Raw genomic sequence first — 15,059 nt, 5'->3', positions numbered from 1 at the left:
GAGGAAGACATTAAACAGCGCACAGGGCTCTGCTGTTTAGCTAGTCCTTCAGGATCAACGAGGTGGTATCTAGTTGTTAACCTGATTTGGAGGGTCTTTTTGGAAGAGGGTCATCGGTTCTGATCCACAGCTCACCTGTTTCCCATTGTATAGCCTGTCTTCCTTCTCCAAGCCCCAGGCTATTCCGAGGACACGTTGTGGTTGGGCAATTGAAAGTTACACAGTCTCTCCTTGCAACCTCTATGAATTTCACAAAGGATAAATCCCTCATTTCCAGGGAAACTGCAATGGGGTCCATCACCTCGTAAGTCCTCAATGCAATTTCCCAAACAAGAAGGAAAGAAAATGGAAAAGAAAACTGAGCGCTTTCACAATTAGCAAACTGTTTTAGTCCGTCATCCTCCATAATTTTATTGAATGACTTGGAGGCAGGAAGCTCCTTTTGCCTTTTCATTAAGGAGACATTGAACTGGAGGTGAGCTTGGGTGCACTGGGACGGTTGAGATTCAATGCCCGCAGGTATCTGGCTGTTTGAAGGCTCTGGGTCCTTGTCTGAAGGCTCTGAGGACAAACAAATGGGAGAGGATGAGGGAGCCTGGAGCCTGGGTACTTGCAGTCCCGCCCTGCCTCGAGGGACGGCAGATGCCTAGAGGGTCCCTGGTGACTGTCATATTTGGAGAGCTTGGGTGTCACAATCATGTCTGCTGCAGGCTGCAGAGCTTTGGTACTGCGGCATGAGGCTATGAGTCAGGGCCTGCGTTCTTCCACACAAATGCTATGCCTCCCAGCAAGACCCTTGACCTCTTGGCCTCGTGGTTCCCTGCTGGTGGGGGACATGGTGCCGCATGAGCAGGATGTCAGGAAAGGGTCAGGCTGCCGTAGCCCCGCAGCCATTTCTGAGGGTAAGGGTGGTGACGAGGAATACTAATTATCCTCAGTCTGTGGACGTCTATAGGCTCACTCCGTTTTGTCCTCATCACTGGCTGCAGTGGGGCTGCCGTCTATATTCACAGATGTCCAGGATACTATACAAGAGAAGGCGGCCAGAGAGGCCTGGCAAGGTCCAGGACCAGCGCCTGGGCAAGTAGGACACCTTCCAAGTCCCTGCAGTGACCTGGACTTGAAGCCAATGAAGTCTTTCTGCCTCCTTCTTCCAGATTTTTAATGAGTGGTTAAAAAAGCCATTTGTGATTAGCACATTGTCCTTATGCAAATCAGTGTTGCAAAGGTAATTAAGGGCCTAATAAATCTTGTTTATGCTGTTAATTTGATTACAATCAAAACTCGATAGGGCTGGGGAAGCCTCCAAGATCCAGAGATGCAGGTGCCATCCTCCTCCTTCTAGGTGCAGGATTTACGAACCCCAACGGAGAGGCTTCTGGGCGGGAGGACCCCTGGCATCCCCTGGGTATAGCAGATGGGGGAACAGGCCCTGGAGCCAGGCTGCCGGGCCTTGAGTTTCAACTGGGCCATATTCTAGCTGGGTAACTGGCCAGTTACTTACCCTCCTTGTGCCTCGGTTTCCTCCTCTGTAGAAGGGGAGTAATAGTGGCAGGAGCCTGGCACACTGGTAGCCCATGGACCGGTCCTAATTCCCCTGATCCTCAGCTGGGTGCCATCAGACTCTTAGGTGCTTATTCATAGCCAAACAAGAAAGAAGGTGTCAGTCAAAACCAGCCACGTCACACCATCTCCACAGCTGTCATTTTTAGCTCGTTTTTGCATAGCTTTACCAAAGCTCAGTTTATGTTAGGCCCTTCTTGCCCCAAGAACGTTTTACAAACAAAAAACAAGGAAAGGGGAGAATCGAAAGACCCATAAATCCCTGCACCGTCAGTTCCAGATGGCCAAGATGCAAGGGATTTTTTCCTTTCTTCCTTCCTACTGAAAAATTTTAACACCATCTAATACGCAGTTAGCTGCACAAGTTCCTCTCTAAGTTTCACCACAGGGAGAGAAGGAAGTAGGCCCCAGTAATTGTGATGATGGAGAGCACTGTTAATGGTTCCCCTAAATTAAAGAGGGTGGGAGCTTCAGCTCCTCACTGGCTTGGCATTTCATTAGCAGTAACACTACAGCCTTGCATGGAGACGGGACCAATATGGCTGGATCAGGGAAATTAATTAGGGTCTGACAATACCCTTAATGGGAATTGGTTATTTCTCCCAAATAAAGCAGCTATTACAAGTGCAAGGGAAGAAATAACTCAGCCCTCCCCCCGCGTTCCTTCCATGAATGTGTGTGTAGATGCTGCCACAGCGGGCGCGCAGGAGCCAGGAATCATCCCTGCCTTATCCCAGGCCTTGCTCATTTTCTCACATTCAGCAAAACCTCCATCAGTGCCCGTGGAGCTGGCACAGACATGTAAACTGTCTACTGTGACTGCAGTGCAGAGAGCTCTCTATAAAATACGTGGAAAAAGTGCTGAGGGAACAGAGGAAAGTGTCCTTGGTTCTGCTTAGGAAAGTCCTTAAAGGGAGTATGCAGGCTGGGCTTTGACGTACGGATAGAAGTTTGCTGGCTGGAGAAGGGAAGGCAGAAGAAAAATGAAGAAAGTCTTACAGCCTTGAGAAACACATTTTTTTCTAGTTGACAGGCAGGAATGAAAACGACTCCTCCCTTTGGTAGCATATTTGAAAAATTCCTAAGTCAGCTTCATAGTATCCTGAAGTAAACAGGGGTAGCTATACTATGGCTGGTTGGAGGACTGGAGAGAAAGGTGTAAGTGCAGTTGAGCAGGGTCTTTCTACCAGGTTCTGTGCTAAACTTTACTTTTTTCTCATGTTTTTTAGGAAAGTGTTAGTCCCACTTTACAGATGAGAAGGTTGAAGCTGACTGAAAGTAACATGTCCAAGGCCACAGAAAGCTTCAGTGGCAGAGCCAGGGTTTGACCCCAAAGACTCTTAACTCCAGAACCCACAAAGGGAACCTCTCTTTTGTTGGGTTTCCCTCTGTCAGTTGAATATTAACCTCAAAAAGGGGTCCCTGAATCTTTGCCAACGTGGCCAGTCCAAGCTAAAGCAGATGATTTAGTGTATAAAGAAGTTCTTTCCTGGAAGACTATTTGGATTTTCTCTGCAGCGGGCCTTTGAGGCCCATCTTTACATCTCCCCTGTCCCTTCATGCTAGGCGACTTCCCCAAGAACCCCCAGGAAGATGCAGCCCTTCTTGGAATTCTTGTGGCTTCTAGGTGGCCTCTACCATGTGCTCCCTTGCCTCACGGCCATCTCTGGGCAGGGAGCGCTGCCTTGCTGGATCCTAAGTTCTTAAGACGGTGATGAGCCTGATATGGTCTGGTGACCCGGCGGCCTCACCCTTGACTGGCTCTGCTACCTCTGTGAGCTCCAGCTTCTAAGATGGGCACCTGTTGGGCCCACTTAATGGGGCACTGGATGAGTTCTTAGGTGAAGGCCACTTCACAAAATTCCTTGCATCTAGAAGTCACTCAGTAAATCAGAACAACAGTAACAGCGGCAGCCAGCAGTTTCAGGGTGTCCAAGCTGTGCAGGACTCTGGGCCTCATGTGTGTTAGGCACTTACACTTAACCTTCATGGCAGCCTTCGAAGGGAGGGGCTGAATCAGCCCCATTTCACAGAGGAGGTTGCTGAGGCATACAGAGAGTGAGCAGTGGGTTCATCGCTTCCCTCTGTGTCCTTCTCTCACTTCCTGGGCCTCAGTGGCCATGTGACCACAGACACACTGTGAAGGTGGTCAGTGGTCAGGCTTAACGAAATAGACATATTCATTTTCAGCATCCCTCCAAGGGTGAATGCAGAGAGGTGGTTTCTCCCTGGCACATTTTTTTGTTTAGCAAAGGCTTCCTGAGCCCTATTGGTGTGTGAAGACATCATGCTGGGCCCAGGGAGCCCAAGAAATCAGTGACAGCTCCTGAGGCAGAAGGGAGAAGGCAGAGGGTTCTCACTCCTGCCAGGAATGCGAAGAGCCAGTGGAGTTCAGTACCTTGTGCAAGGGCTTCCCAGAGGAAGTGGCCTTTGGAAGAGCCTGGAAAGGATGAATGGCATTTTCAAGGTGGGATGGAACTTGCCAGCCTGAGAAGAGGCACAGAGGCCCCAGTATTAGGGAGCACTTGGCACACTGAACCGTTGCTGCTGACATTGCAGGTGGCTTCTGGCCTTGGTGCTTCTGTGGGTGAAGCAGGATTGTTGGGGCAGTTTTGGCTGGACAGGACTGTGGCTGGGAGGAGCTTGTGGTGGGATACCGGGCAGGCCATGCTGGATTAGGGTTGTACAGAGTGGGCCAGAATTATTAAAAAATGTCAAGCACCTGTGACCAGGCCAAGCATGTCTGCAGGTTAAACTGCTTGTTGGAGAGAAGAAGGGCTCTCAGGCACCCTCCAGACCCTCCTCGCATCCCAGCCACGCCCTGCCTTTCTGATAGCAGCCCAGGAGTCTGGTTGGTCCTTCATCTTTGGGCACAGGGACCAGGCATTCCCCCAGTGGTGGTATCTTGAGTCCAGGCAGTGGCGTCACATCAGCAGGGCTGCTGGGGGGGCCTGCGGGGGCGAGAGCCTTCTCTGCGACAGCAGGAGCCCGTCTCCCCCAGAATGAGATGAGTCACAGTCCCGTCGGTGCGGCTGCCACTTCTGCTTCTGCAGCAGGTGTGTGTGGAGGCAAGCTAGTCCTGAGACCGCCCCACACGCTGTGCCTGTCTCTTCCCCAGTGCACGGGCAGCATGCCAGCAGGGCCTCGCGTGGATGCATGGACGTGTCCTCCATACGCCTGTGTGCATCTTTGCTCTGGGGCAGCAAACCTTCCAGACAGGCAGTGGGATGCCCAGTTTGGGAACGTTGGTTAGCTTTGCTTCTCACCAAGTTTGGGGCAGAGGGGACGAAACAGGAAGGAGCTGGTTTCCGCCCACAAGGCTCACCCACGGAGCTGCAGGGCAGTTGGGAGCTTGTTCATGGGCCTGTGTAGTGTCCCGGGCTGAGGTGGTAAGGCAGCGGTTGCCCACTCCCTGGCCTCAGGGAGGGCCCTGCCGGCCCCTGGGCGTTCCCACAGGGGTTCACTTCCTGAGCCTGGCCAGGCATGTTCTCAAAGGACAGCAACCTGGGTCTGAAGGCCATCAGCCTGGAGGGTTGGTGGGGACTTGTGGGGCACAAGTTCTGGGGAGAGAAGCCACTCAGGCTTGGGTTTTGTTCAGTTGCGGGGGACCCTCTGGTCATCCGGCACACCTAGGACATGGGCCTTGAGAGCAGCAGGTGTCCAGGGGATCTGCTCTTCGTTCTGTACAAGCATAACCTGTAGATCCTCCCTGTGAGATTCTGGTGTGCCAGTTCTGGAACCAGGTGGTGCTCCGGGTCCCCAGTGACCTCCCTGGGAGACAGAGGCTGTTCCAGCCCAGCCTCCCTGAAGAGCAGGTTCACTGCTGCTTTCCTGTGTTTCTCTGCACTGCCCACTCCCTCTGGGCTCCCAGTCTCCAATCCGCCACCTGGAGAGCAGAGTCTGTCACCGTCTGTCACCTTTGGCCCAGGCATCCGGATCTCCAATGAGCCACCACTCCTCATCGTGCCTGGCCAATTGAGTGCCCTGAGTATAGCTCCTCTACTCCAAATGCGAGTCCTGCAGTTTCCTCAGAAATCACGAGCAGCGCTCAGCTGGGCAAGCCCTCTGACTGCGTTCTCCTCTTTGAGCCACGTCAGACTTAGGCTGCCGAACCTGTGTTCAAGCTTATTTGACCGAGATCCACGATAAATACACATACGACACCTTGATCCAAGGTGCACATGTATTTGTGTATAAAACCAAGACGAAATCTCAAGGACTAATATTCATCTTTATTGTGTGCTCACACTCAGTCACTTTCTAGCTGATTCTTTTTTCTCCCCTGCTGGTTGGATGTCATCACCTGCTTAGAGTCCGTGACCCACAGTTGGAAAACACAGAGTAGAGTGGAGGTATCATCTGATGCCCATTTTACAGATGAGGAGATTGAGTGCAGAAACTTGCACCAGGGTCCTAAGCCCAAAAGTCTATGCCGTCACAGAGCTGTTCTAGAGGCAGACAGACAGTAATCAAATAAATATATAACTAGGACAGTGGTGGAGTGCCATGACAGAAATTCCAGTACCAGGGTGAGGGGGCAGGCAGTGTCGGGTAGGAGTTGCTCTTTTATACGAGGAGGGCAGGGGAGGCCCCTCCAGCGATCTCAGACAGGAAGAAAGCGAGGGGCTGGCCAGGCTAAGAGATCTAGGGGAGAGGGTATCCAGGCAGGGGAGGGGCAAGTATGAGCAGACAGTGGCGTGGTCCTGCCCTCCAGGCTGGTCACCTCTGCAGGAGCCCATCTGACTTGACCAGCATTGCCAAGAGCTCAGCTGGACAAGGCGCAGAGCACAAGACTTGGCTGCCCTGATCTCTACTGCCTGCAGGTTATGCAGCCCTCTGCCTCCCTCTGGGAAGTCCTTACCTCTGGGCTGGGCTCCTTGCATCCCCAGAGTGCCTCCCCAACACCTCCGTCCCCAGTTGCCCTGGCTGCTAGGGTTGGACTGGCCCCTCAGCTAGGGTACAAGTCTCCCAGGTGTGACTGAGAACCTTTGCCATCTGCTGTCACCTGTGACTAAGACAGACACAAGCCACATTGCCCGTCCCTTCTCCCAATTTCCTTCCCCTAACACACACACACACACACACACACACACACACACACCCTGTGTGCCCTGGGTAGAGGCAGTGTCACAGCTGTGGGCACTTTGCTTTTCTGCTCCTCCTGGTTCCACGTCTAGAATTTTGTGACTTGGTGAGAGGGTGGTGCCAGAGAGCCAGTGCTGGCTCTCGTGGGAGAGGCAGCTTCATCCCCAGACTCCTGGGGGCTGGCACCTTGGCAGGTCTTCATGCCCTGCCCTTTGCTGGGATCTGCTGACCTCACTCTTGTGCACCCAAGTGGTTGGTAGGAAGCATCACTGGACACTCACTGTAGGCCTGAGCACAAGAGGTAGGGCTGAAGGCTAACTCCTTGCTTCTGATGTCTGAGAGCTCCTTGGGGAGATGTCCACAAATGTGGGTACTGCTGGACCTGGTGAGGGGAGCAGGGAAAATATGGTCCTGGTTGGTAAAGAGGAGGCAGTGTTTAGGGGAAGGGGCGGCTCCATGAGAGGACAGAGCCAAAGCGGGGTGAGGCAATGGTGGGGTCTGCCAGAGGAGTAAGTCATTCTTAAGTGTGAGTTTGGACTCTGCCTTCTAAACGCCAGAGGCCACCAAAGGTCTTTAATTGTGCCAGGCATCTTAGGTGTTTGAGGGAGATGAGCTCGGGAGGATGTACACGAGAGATCAGGGCGCGGGCAGGAGAGGGTGTGCAGCAGGTAGGCCTGTACCCATGTTGCTGGGGGCTGGGAAGGAAGGGTGCTGGAAGAAAGCCTGAATTCCCATGACCCAGGCAGCCAGGCTGCTGTGAAGGGCTGGGAGGCAGAGGGAAGGGCTGACACCCTCAGACTCGGACCCTTCCAGCCTGCACTGAGAGGGACCGAGCAGTTCCAATAGTAAGGTGGTTTTGGAGAGCCCAAGCTCTTCCTAAAGGGCCACATGGAGTCAGAGCCCCAGTGAAGGAGGAGCTCAGATTGGGCCTCAGGTCACACCACTTCATCGGTTGCATGACCTGTGGACTCAGGCCTACGGGGAGACCCACAGCCGTGGAAGTAGCTCTCTGCAGTGATCTTGGGAACGGTGGCCACTTCTGAACAGTCTGTCACCATGCAGGGCATATTGTTGTGCACTGGGCACTGAGACGGGCCTGGGGGTCCAGTACTGACTCAGATGGGGGTTACCTAGCACTGGCTGGGAGCTGCGGTCACTTGTTGGGGTGATGGGCATGGCCTGTCTTGAGTCTGTGCCTGCCAGGCCCTGAGGATCTCCCTCTGTCTCCCTCTGCAGTGATGGGTCGTTCCCCTATGACTCTGTCCCTTGGCAGCAGAACACCAACCAGCCTCCCGGCTCCCTCTCCGTGGTCACCACGGTTTGGGGAGTGACCAACACATCCCAGAGCCAGGTAAGAGCCTATACTGCCCTCAGCCACAGCTCCTTCTAGGTGGGAGTGTCCCTTGACCCCTGGAGCCATACCAACCCTCTTCGCCCTCCCAGGCCCTGCCCTGCTGGGAAGACGGGCTTCCAGGGCACACCCAGCTGTGGACACGTCTCCACCCCTGGCAGGCTCTGTACCCACCTCAGGAGGGCAGCCTCTGTGGACTGTCCCCATCCTAAGGCCTTTCTAGGGGAATGGCATTCATCATACGGACAGCAAGGGGTTCTTCCCTAGCCCATTTGCTCTGGTAAACAGGAGAACTTATGTGTGGCGTGAGTTAGATTTCATCAAAATATTGTGCCTTGGACTTCTGACAACTCCCTACCCCCCATTGCCCTAGTCAAACCCGCCTCCCTCTCATTCCTTCCTTTCTTCCACTCCTCCTCTGCCCAGTCAGGGGGTCTCCCACCTGTCTGACCTCTGCTAGACTTAGCTGTGGCTACATGGAAGGCTTAGGGCTGCTTGTCACCCTGGAGGGAGCCACTGGGCTGACCTGTTGTTGCCTGCTCCTGCTGCCCTCCAGAGCTAGCAGAATGGATTCCTCTTGGCCCTCACAGAGCAGCAGCCAGGGGCCTCGGGGCCCCTGTGTGACGAGACACTGGCATCCAGGCTCGTTTGTGGGGCAGTAGGCTGCATGGCCAGGGCTCTCCCCACTGGCGTCTGGTGCAGGAGCAGCCTCTCCTCCCTTCACGGGGCTGCCCAGCCCCTGGGGACCGCTTGAACTGGCTTTGTGGGGCTTGGTCATGCCCTCAGCTTGTTCCATCACAAGGCTGACCTTCTCATCCCCCGCGCCACCTGCCGCCCAGGCCCACTGTTATCACCAGTACACTCGGAGTAGTTCATCCACCCTCCATTTTTCTCCTCCTCCCTGCCTCCACTTTGTTCTTTCTCCCTTTCCCCTCTTCATTTATCCCCCTTCCTCTCCACGCTACCTGGGGTAGCACCTTAGGTGACAACCACTTTCTCTGCCCACAGGTCCTTGGGAACCCTATGGCCAATGCCAACAACCCCATGAATCCAGGCGGCAACCCCATGGCGTCGGGCATGACCACCAGCAACCCCGGCCTCAACTCCCCGCAGTTTGCGGGGCAGCAGCAGCAGTTCTCAGCCAAGGCTGGCCCTGCTCAGCCCTACATCCAGCAGAGCATGTATGGCCGGCCCAACTACCCCGGCAGTGGGGGCTTTGGGGCCAGGTGAGCAGGGCTGACCTGTGGCAGAAGCCATGGACCCCGCCCCTCTCCCTCGTTTCAACGGGGAGGGTCCCACTTAAATCCCAGCTCCACGCTTTCTGCCCTAAACATTATCCTCTGTTGTCCCGTGAGTTGAAGGGGCTCAGTCATCCCTGGCTCGCAGGGCTGGCCTGCAGATAAGGCGCTACAGCAGCTGGGCTGTGTTCTGACAGTCATCAGGCTCGTGGAAATAGAAGGGTGACATTCTTATTCCTCAAAACCTCAAAACGACCCTTCTCTGAATTGTGTCTTTAATAAATAGGAAGGTATTGAGAAGATCTGGATTGGGAAAGTCGAAGAGCAGGTATAGATGGGGTCCAGTTGCCCAAAGACAGTGAAACGGTCTGGGAAAATCTGCTCTGCCTTGCTGATTGGTGAAAGCAGAATTATGCAGACTGCGAGTCCCTTGGCTCAGGAGAAAGCGGCAAGGACTCGCAGGATTTGGAGCTCTGGGGAGGGGTGTGAGGCGAGCAGAGGCACCCATTCTCCTCTTTCCGCCCTGCCCTGCCTCATACCCCCACCTTGGCCTCAACCCTTGCCAGCCCTGGCTGGGTTTCTGACCTGGGGTTGGCACAGTAGTATGACCTGGTAGTTAAGCACAGAGATCAGAAACACCTGCAGCCGCAGCCACAGCTCTGCCATCAATGCTGGAGGGCCTTGGGCAAGTTGCTCAGGTTCTCTGAGACTCAGTGTCCTTCAGAAGATGGGCTCACTGGGGCCCGATAGCATGCAGTGAGGGTGCAGGCACCCCTGAGGGCTCCAGGAGCACAGCAGTGTGGTCATTGCCAAGTGGCACAAATGAATGGCTGCCAATCCCAAGAGGCCCTCTAGGTTCTGGGTGCAGCTCCATCCTCTCCCTCCCAGCCCACAGCTTGCTCTCGGTTCCCCTCAGATGCAGGCAGTACCTAAGTCTTCCACCCTTCTCTCCCTGCAGTTACCCTGGGGGTCCTAACGCCCCCGCAGGCATGGGCATCCCTCCGCACACCAGGCCGCCTGCTGACTTCACTCAGCCCGCGGCAGCCGCTGCAGCAGCGGCAGTGGCAGCAGCAGCAGCCACAGCTACGGCCACAGCCACGGCCACTGTGGCAGCCCTGCAGGAGACACAGAACAAGGATATAAACCAGTATGGACCGGTAAGGGTTCCCACTAATCTCGCCCAGCCAGCCAAGCAGACAGCCCTGGGAAAGCAGAGTTGGAGTGTCATTGTTTATGGGGCCATGTGTGCTGGGGGAGCTGACTGCATTAGGGTGGATTTGGGCTTCCATGGAAGCATGTGGAGGTCTGTGTTTAGAATGGGGCGTGTCCATGTGCTTGGGTGTGGTGGGGTATCTGGGTGCTGGTGTTTGTGTGTTGGTGGCTCGTGTACTACTGCATATGAGGAAAAGGTTCCACATTGCTCTCTGGGCCCCCTACTCACCAAAGAGTGGGCTCAATGTCTAAAACTAGTCTTGTGACCGATCTGTCTCCTGGATTGCCTCTGAGACCAGTGCCCTCCTAGTCACCCTATCCATGGGTCTGCGCAGGCCCCAGTGCTGCTCCCTGACCTTCTGAAGGGTGGTTTGGGGGATGAGGAGAGGAGGAGCCCCCATAGGAATGCAGAACAGGAGGCGAGGAGGTGGGGACTGCAGGACAGCGGGGGCAGAAGTGGAAGCTGGGCTGAGGCTGACTTTGTGGATGGAGGGTGTGCCTTCACTGGCCCAGGACCAAGGGCAGGGCCAGGGCTTCCAGGAAAGGGGCTGCAGTCTCAGTCGGGCTCCTGCCTCCACCCTCATCTACCTCCACCCTCCCATGCCCCTCCCTGTCCCTGCACCCTTTCCTGATTTTCTGCCTGCCTGCCTCCCTGGAAATGCTGCCTGTGCATTGGAGTGACCGCCCCACCCCACCCCACCGCATCCCCTAACACCCCAGAGCTGCATCTCTCCTGTGCGGCTGCAGAGGGCAGCAGTGAGCCTGGGTGGATCCTGCTCCCCCGGGGCCTGGTTGGTCACCAGTCACTGCCGCACAGGACAGTGCCCCCTCCTCACCCCTCCACCTCCCCAACCCTTCCCTCCCTGCACTTTCAATGCATGTGGCATTTTATTCTTTTTTTTTTTTCTTCTCCCGTTGAAGGTCTGTTCCTCTTTCCAGATGGGTCCCACCCAGGCGTATAACAGCCAATTCATGAACCAGCCCGGGCCACGGGGGCCTGCCTCCATGGGGGGCAGCATGAACCCCGCGAGCATGGCGGCTGGCATGACGCCCTCGGGGATGAGCGGCCCTCCCATGGGCATGAACCAGCCCCGGCCGCCCGGCATCAGCCCCTTTGGCACGCACGGGCAGCGGATGCCCCAGCAGACCTACCCGGGCCCCCGGCCCCAGTCCCTTCCTATTCAGAACATAAAGAGGCCATACCCTGGAGAGGTGAGTGCAGCAGTGGGAGGCCGGGAGGTGGGAACTGGGACACCTGGGCTTGAAGATGTGGGCGGTGGGTATGGCCTTGGAAGGGGTTTGTCTTGGACTCGAGCACACTCGGACAAAGGGGCAGGGGCTTAGCGGTCAGGTGCTTCTGGGTTTGAGACCTGGTTCTACTGTTTCCCAACTGGCAGACCTCAAGCAAGTCACCCTGCCTCCTAGGGCTGCTTGAGGGACTTGAGGAGATGTGCGTGAAGTGCTTGGCCCTGGGCTGGCCTATGCCGCCGCTCAGCAAGCAGCAGTTCCTCTTACTGTAGTGACTCTTGTCTTGGCTCAGCCACTAACTGGGTGACCTGGGTTTAGTTCCTCCTGCCCACATGAAGACTTCCCCAACTCCTCTCCAAGAAAGAGAGCTGAGACAAAATGCTTCCAGTCTATAAGGGCTGACCCGTCGGGGAAGTGGCTGGAAGGCAGGCAGCTGTTTCCAGTCTATAAGGACTGACCCTTCGGGGAAGTGACTAGGAGGCAGGCAGCTGTTTGCAGTCTATAAGGACTGACCCGTCAGGGAAGTGACTGGAAGGCAGGCGGCGTGTTTCTTAGCTCTTGTTTCCATCCACACTTGGTCACTGTATAGGAAGTGGCACTGCCTCTTGGGCTGCACAGCCAGCTCAGCCAAGGTGCTGGGGAAGATTTACGGAAGTAAAATCCATACCTCCTGCCCTCTGGGAAGTGAGATTTTAGCAGGAAAGAAAAGTTTTGAGCCGAGACTCACCAGGGAATGAAGCGTAGCACACTGCACAGAACTCAATGTGAGTCAGAGAAGGCAGGCTTCCTGGAGAGGGTGTCACAAGTGAACCCTCAGAAAATGATGCTGGCCAGAGAAAGACCATTGGCTCCTGGGTCCTGAGTTTGGGGGAGCCTCAAGCTATTGGCACCTCTCCTGGCACACAGCCCCCATGCGGTTTCTAGGCCTTTTCTCAGCCACCCTGTGCCCAAAATCCCAGTGTCCCACTGGCTGTGCTGGGGGTGCATCTGTTAGCCGACAGCAAAGCAGGCAATCTCGGACAAGGCTTCAGCGGAATTCCTGGTCATTGGTGTCACCCCTGCACCTGCACCAGTGTCATGCTCATGGCTCTTGCCTGCCTAAAGAGAGCACACCAAAGGCTCTCCGTGTTTTTACTACATTAATCATCCTTTTCATAGAATGCTGCTGCTACCCAGCTCCAGCACTGGGTGGTCACAGCCTGTGTGGCCCAATCCTGTCTGGGAAGACTGGCCTTCCTTCCCCTTGCCATGGCTTGCTCACACAGTATTTGAATTGTTGGAACCTTAGGACAGGGGTTGGGTCATCTGGTCCCACAGAGGACTCTCTTCTCTAGCTTGGTGGGCAGGTAGGTGGCAGGTAGGCACCAGCTACGTCTTCTGCACCTCCTGTGGTCGATGCCTTACTGTCACCCAGAGCAGCCACCATGTTACAACATGAGTTGCAGATTCTTCCACACTGACACTCTCTGACATTTATCCCCAAGTCCATCATTCATTTGTTGAGTAAGCATTGTGGGCATTTTGTCAGGCACTGGGGCACAGCCACCAGCAGGACCTCTAGGCAAGAGAGCCACTCAGATGGGGAAGAAGAAACCACTGACTCATAGGATGTCATGTGGCCCTGAGGGTCACCTGATTTTCCAGACAGGGAAGGTGGCTACAGGGTAGTGCTCTCTCTTCTCTAAATTGCCTCTCCTGGGAGAAGTTGTCTTGTTCCTTCACCAACCTGGCTCTCCCACCTCCTGCACAGGTGGCAGATTGTCGATGGTCCAGAACTGAACACTAGGTGTGTGTTCTGCTCCAAGGGGAGTAGGAGGACAATGCCACCCAGGTTCATCCTCAGAGTGCAGGGGCACAGGGGGTTCCTTTCTGGAAGTTCATCCTATTGACTGTGTTCTCCTGTCACATTGGGGTACCCATTGGGGAGCACAGCCCTAACCCAGGCGCCAGGAGAGACACAAAGGGGAGTTAGAATCAGGCCCCTCATAATGGTGTGAGCAAGAGGCTCTGAAAGTGTCCCTGGAGTTCAGGGGGCGCATGTGCTCCAGGAAGAACGGCCTCAAGGGAAGGTGGCCTGTGAGCTGGACAGGCAGAACAAAATGCCCCTGGATGTCAGGACGAGAACGGGCTCAAGCATCATCTGGTTTTGTGGATGGGAAACAGCAGGAGCAAATGAGAAGAGGCGGGCCCCGGCCCAGTGTTCAGGTGACCTGGCTATGTGACATTGGCAACATTGAACGTGTTTCCCGTCTCCTTTCTCTCCCACCACAGCCCAACTATGGAAACCAGCAATATGGACCAAACAGCCAGTTCCCCACCCAGCCAGGCCAGTACCCAACCCCCAACCCCCCGAGGCCACTCACCTCCCCCAACTACCCAGGACAGAGGATGCCCAGCCAGCCGAGCTCCGGGCAGTACCCGCCCCCGACGGTCAACATGGGGCAGTATTACAAGGTCAGTCCCAGCCTCGCCACCACCCACGGGGCCCCTTCCCTACTAACCACCTCAGACCCCTAACTCCACCGGGATCACTCTGACCCTGTGTGTGTTAGCCCCAAGGACAGCAAGGCGTGGGTGATTTCTGAACGTCCCCATGTGTTTGGGGCGAAGTTTGGTGGCCAGAATGTCAGAGTGGCTTTTCTCAGTTCCTATTCTCATTGGTCTCGGATGATGGGGTTTTTTTCCTCTCCTTTTCTTATTCATGGCACTCACAAAATAATAAAGGAAATATATTTTATTTAAAAAAAAAAAAGCACACGCCCTGTATATATTAACATTTCATTCTAAACTTTGTCTCTCTATGTGCAGGTGGGCACTAACATGTTATAAAATTGTTATTACAGCTGTACCTTTGAATCTGTACCTTTTACTTAACATGAAATAATAAGAATGATACTTACTGCCGCCAGAGCCCCTGGGGTTTTTACTTTTAGTGGCTGCCTAATATTCTGCTGAGATCACCGTATCGTATTTTATTATTCCCTCTGTTAGGTATTGGGGTTGCTTCTGATGTTTCACTTTAGAAATAATACTATGATGAGTATCTTTAGGCATATAGCCTTTCCTTTCCTTAGGATTATTATAAAATATGTTCTTGGGAGTGAAGAAGACACTTTACTGTTTTACATTTATTTGCCAAAAATCATGCTAATTTATTATGGCCATCCACTGAACAGGTTTACCATTTTGCTCCAACTTCAGCATATTAGGTGTTGCTCTTTTTGTAACTTCTGCTAAATTAATAGCTAGGGACAGAGAGAGGCAAAATGCTGTTGCCGAGGTGTAGCTGTGCCGCCCCGCTCCCTCCACAGCCCAGCAGTGGATGGGCCCCTGTAGCATCCCAGATTTTACTGTCCGGAGGC

At 54.5% G+C, this 15,059-nt stretch overlaps 1 protein-coding gene across 10 annotated transcripts in view; it reads left to right on the top strand.

Annotated features, from left to right (window-relative positions):
• ZMIZ1 (zinc finger MIZ-type containing 1) overlaps window positions 1-15,059 on the top strand; it is a 263,905-nt gene that overhangs the window by 232,730 nt on the left and 16,116 nt on the right. For 9 of the 10 annotated variants that reach the window (XM_073019022.1, XM_007962831.3, XM_007962828.3 and 6 more), the window contains 5 exons: window positions 7,885-7,999; window positions 9,008-9,225; window positions 10,196-10,394; window positions 11,371-11,661; window positions 13,969-14,151. In XM_073019022.1, the coding sequence (XP_072875123.1) occupies window positions 7,885-7,999; window positions 9,008-9,225; window positions 10,196-10,394; window positions 11,371-11,661; window positions 13,969-14,151 (1,006 nt within the window). The remainder of the gene's footprint in view (window positions 1-7,884; window positions 8,000-9,007; window positions 9,226-10,195; window positions 10,395-11,370; window positions 11,662-13,968; window positions 14,152-15,059) is intronic. The other variant, XM_007962830.3, reaches the window with a different exon arrangement.

Source organism: Chlorocebus sabaeus, chromosome 9 (genome assembly GCF_047675955.1).
Source record: "Chlorocebus sabaeus isolate Y175 chromosome 9, mChlSab1.0.hap1, whole genome shotgun sequence".
Taxonomy (NCBI): Eukaryota; Metazoa; Chordata; class Mammalia; order Primates; family Cercopithecidae; genus Chlorocebus; species Chlorocebus sabaeus.
The sequence above is the reverse complement of the archived record's forward strand: the minus strand, read 5'-3'. Positions and strand labels throughout refer to the sequence as shown.